Source organism: Trichechus manatus, unplaced genomic scaffold (assembly GCF_000243295.1).
Source record: "Trichechus manatus latirostris isolate Lorelei unplaced genomic scaffold, TriManLat1.0 scaffold00028, whole genome shotgun sequence".
Classification (NCBI taxonomy): domain Eukaryota; kingdom Metazoa; phylum Chordata; class Mammalia; order Sirenia; family Trichechidae; genus Trichechus; species Trichechus manatus.
The window spans coordinates 1,530,475-1,533,514 of record NW_004443964.1 but is presented as its reverse complement, the minus strand read 5'-3'; the positions used below and the strand labels follow the sequence as shown (position 1 = coordinate 1,533,514).

The 3,040-nt window shown below is 58.2% G+C and overlaps 1 protein-coding gene across 1 annotated transcript; it reads right to left on the bottom strand.

The window, feature by feature from the left end:
- Nucleotides 1-27: 27 nt before the first annotated feature.
- Nucleotides 28-2,945, bottom strand: ACTG1 (actin gamma 1). The gene is made up of 6 exons (XM_004374093.2): nt 2,827-2,945; nt 2,329-2,457; nt 2,010-2,249; nt 1,289-1,727; nt 1,004-1,185; nt 28-921 (listed from the first exon to the last, which is right to left on the bottom strand). Exons 2-6 carry the CDS (start codon nt 2,449-2,451, stop codon nt 778-780), a joined length of 1,128 nt encoding a protein of 375 aa, XP_004374150.1. The 5' UTR covers nt 2,452-2,457; nt 2,827-2,945; the 3' UTR covers nt 28-777.
- Between the last annotated feature and the right edge of the window lie 95 nt (nt 2,946-3,040).

Here is a 3,040-nt window from a genome sequence, read left to right as displayed (position 1 = left end):
CTCCCCCACCCAGGACAGGAGCCAGTCGCCGTTCACTGCAGCACTTTATTTCTCCTTAACACACCGCCGCGTTGCTGGGGCCTAATGTTCGCACATGACAGTAGAAAAACCAAAATTTGTTATCTCAGAGTTGAGAAATGTGTACAAAAACCTTACATAAATTAGAAGGATGAATAAATTTACAGATTTAAATGCAACTCAAGGCAAGTAACAGACTTAAATCCAACTCAAGGCAAGTAACAGACTTAAATCCAACTCAAGGCAAGTAACAACCCACAGTGTTCCAGCGGGAATACATCAGCTAAGAAAGGAAACTGGGTCCTAAGGCTCAGATTTTTTCCAACCCTGTCAGGCTGGCAAGACAGAAATGACAACTGCTTCAGGACTCTTGCCAGCCTCTGGGAAATTCTGTAACCATCAGCTCTTTGCATTAATACCCTGCACAGACCGTGAGGTCGGTGAAGCAGACGGACTTGGCCACACCATGTCATCCCTCACACCTCGGCGACGGAGTGACCAGGTCACACGTACTGGGGGTTTAAATCAAAGATATGTACAGGGTATTAAACACAAACCAAGGGAACAGTTAACTTGAACACAAAGTCAAGATCAGCAACAAGTTCTATGAACCAGTGCTGATGTTGAGATACAGGCTTCAAGGACAATTTCTTTCAAAGGCTTCTTCCAGTTTCACGAGGCTAGCATGAGGCTTGGAGGTGCGCAACCTGCACTCGGGACAGGCTCATGCGGCAGGGGTGGCACCTGCTGGCAGTCTGTCTAGAAGCATTTGCGGTGAACAATGGAAGGGCCCGACTCGTCGTACTCCTGCTTACTGATCCACATCTGCTGGAAGGTGGACAGCGAGGCCAGGATGGAGCCACCGATCCAGACAGAGTACTTGCGTTCGGGGGGAGCAATGATCTGCAAAGGCCAGAAGAGGGGCGTTAGCAGCACACCGGAGCCTGCCTGCCCCAGGCCCGGGTCACAGCCCCCCGGCACCCACCTTGATCTTCATCGTGCTGGGCGCCAGCGCTGTGATCTCCTTCTGCATCCTGTCGGCGATGCCTGGATACATGGTGGTCCCGCCGGACAGCACCGTGTTGGCATACAGGTCCTTTCGGATGTCCACGTCGCACTTCATGATGGAGTTGAAGGTGGTCTCGTGGATGCCGCAAGACTCCATACCTAAGAGACAAGGTTCTACCTTAGTGATCAAAGGCCCACACTGCTCAGTCCCTTCAGGGTGCTCCAGGTGAAGAGCCTCAAAGCCCAGGCGCTGGCCACCTACCTAGGAAGGAGGGCTGGAAGAGGGCCTCGGGACACCGGAAGCGCTCGTTGCCAATGGTGATCACCTGGCCGTCCGGCAGCTCGTAGCTCTTCTCCAGAGAAGAGGAGGATGCAGCAGTCGCCATCTCCTGCTCAAAATCGAGGGCCACGTAACACAGCTTCTCCTTGATGTCACGCACGATCTCACGCTCAGCCGTGGTGGTGAAGCTGTAGCCCCGCTCTGTCAGGATCTTCATGAGGTAGTCGGTCAGGTCACGGCCTGCCAGGTCCAGACGCAAGATGGCGTGGGGCAGGGCGTAGCCCTCGTAGATGGGGACAGTGTGGGTGACACCGTCGCCAGAGTCCATGACAATACCGGTGGTACGGCCAGAGGCATACAGAGACAGCACAGCCTGGATGGCAACATACATGGCTGGCGTGTTGAAGGTCTCAAACATGATCTGTGGGGGAGGCAGGGCGTTAGTCGGAGACAGGGACTGCCGGCGCCCCGTGCTACACACACACTACATGCCACATGCCACCAACGTGATGAGTGGAGAAAGGAGAGGGAGGCAGGCAAAACACACACAAGAAACCTGGAGGCTTCAGGGAGGAAATGCCAGAAGAACAGAACCCTAGAAATAGTGAAAGAAACACTTGAATTTTAAGAAATAAACACAGTCGAGCAGAAAACGGTTTAAGAGACAGCAAGAATGAATCCAGTGCTGGAGCCCGACAGTCACCTGGGTCATCTTCTCCCTGTTGGCCTTGGGATTCAGGGGCGCCTCCGTCAGCAACACAGGGTGCTCCTCGGGGGCCACACGCAGCTCGTTATAGAAAGTGTGGTGCCAGATCTTCTCCATGTCGTCCCAGTTGGTGACAATACCGTGCTCAATCGGGTATTTGAGGGTCAGGATGCCTCTCTTGCTCTGGGCCTCGTCTCCCACGTAGCTGTCCTTCTGTCCCATGCCCACCATGACGCCCTGCAAGAGGCCGGCCAGGTCAGCTCCCAAAGGCTCAGAGCGCCTGGATCCCGCGGAGAAGACAGCCCCCGCTACTCACCTGGTGTCGGGGGCGGCCGACGATTGAGGGGAAGACGGCGCGGGGGGCGTCGTCGCCAGCAAAGCCAGCTTTGCACATGCCAGAGCCATTGTCAATGACCAGCGCGGCGATGTCTTCTTCCATGGCGATCTATTTAGAGACGTAACTGACTCAGGCGGGCCCTCGCACTCAAAGACGCTCTGCCCTGCGCGACGCTCGGCTGCCCCCAAAGCGCCCGGCCCGCCCCAGAAAGAGCGGCCGGCCACTAACTGCCGCAACCCAGCTTCCAGGCCTTTATGTCACTAACTACCCCCCCTCGGGACGCGGCGGCCAGGGGCTCCGCAGTGCGGCCCGCCGCCCCTCCCCCGGGCGCAGCCCCCGGGCCCGGCCACCCCGGGAACAAAGGGTCGCCTCTACGGGCTACAGCGGCCGGCAGAGAGCGCCGCCGGGACCGGGACAGGCGCCGAGAGACCGCGGAGACGGCGGCGCGGGACCGGGGCGCGCAGACCGGGCCCTTACCGGAGAGGCCGGGAGGCAGCAGCGAGCAGAAAGAACAGACGAAAAACTGCACGGACCAGCAGCGAAGACTGAGACCGACCGCGGCCTCCCCCGCCGCTATTTAAGCGGACGCGGGGTGCGCGCGCGGAGCGGCGGCGCGCGCGGCCCAGAACATGGCCATATATGGCGATCTTGCCGAACGCAGAGCGCCCATTGGCCGGCCCCGCCGGGGCAC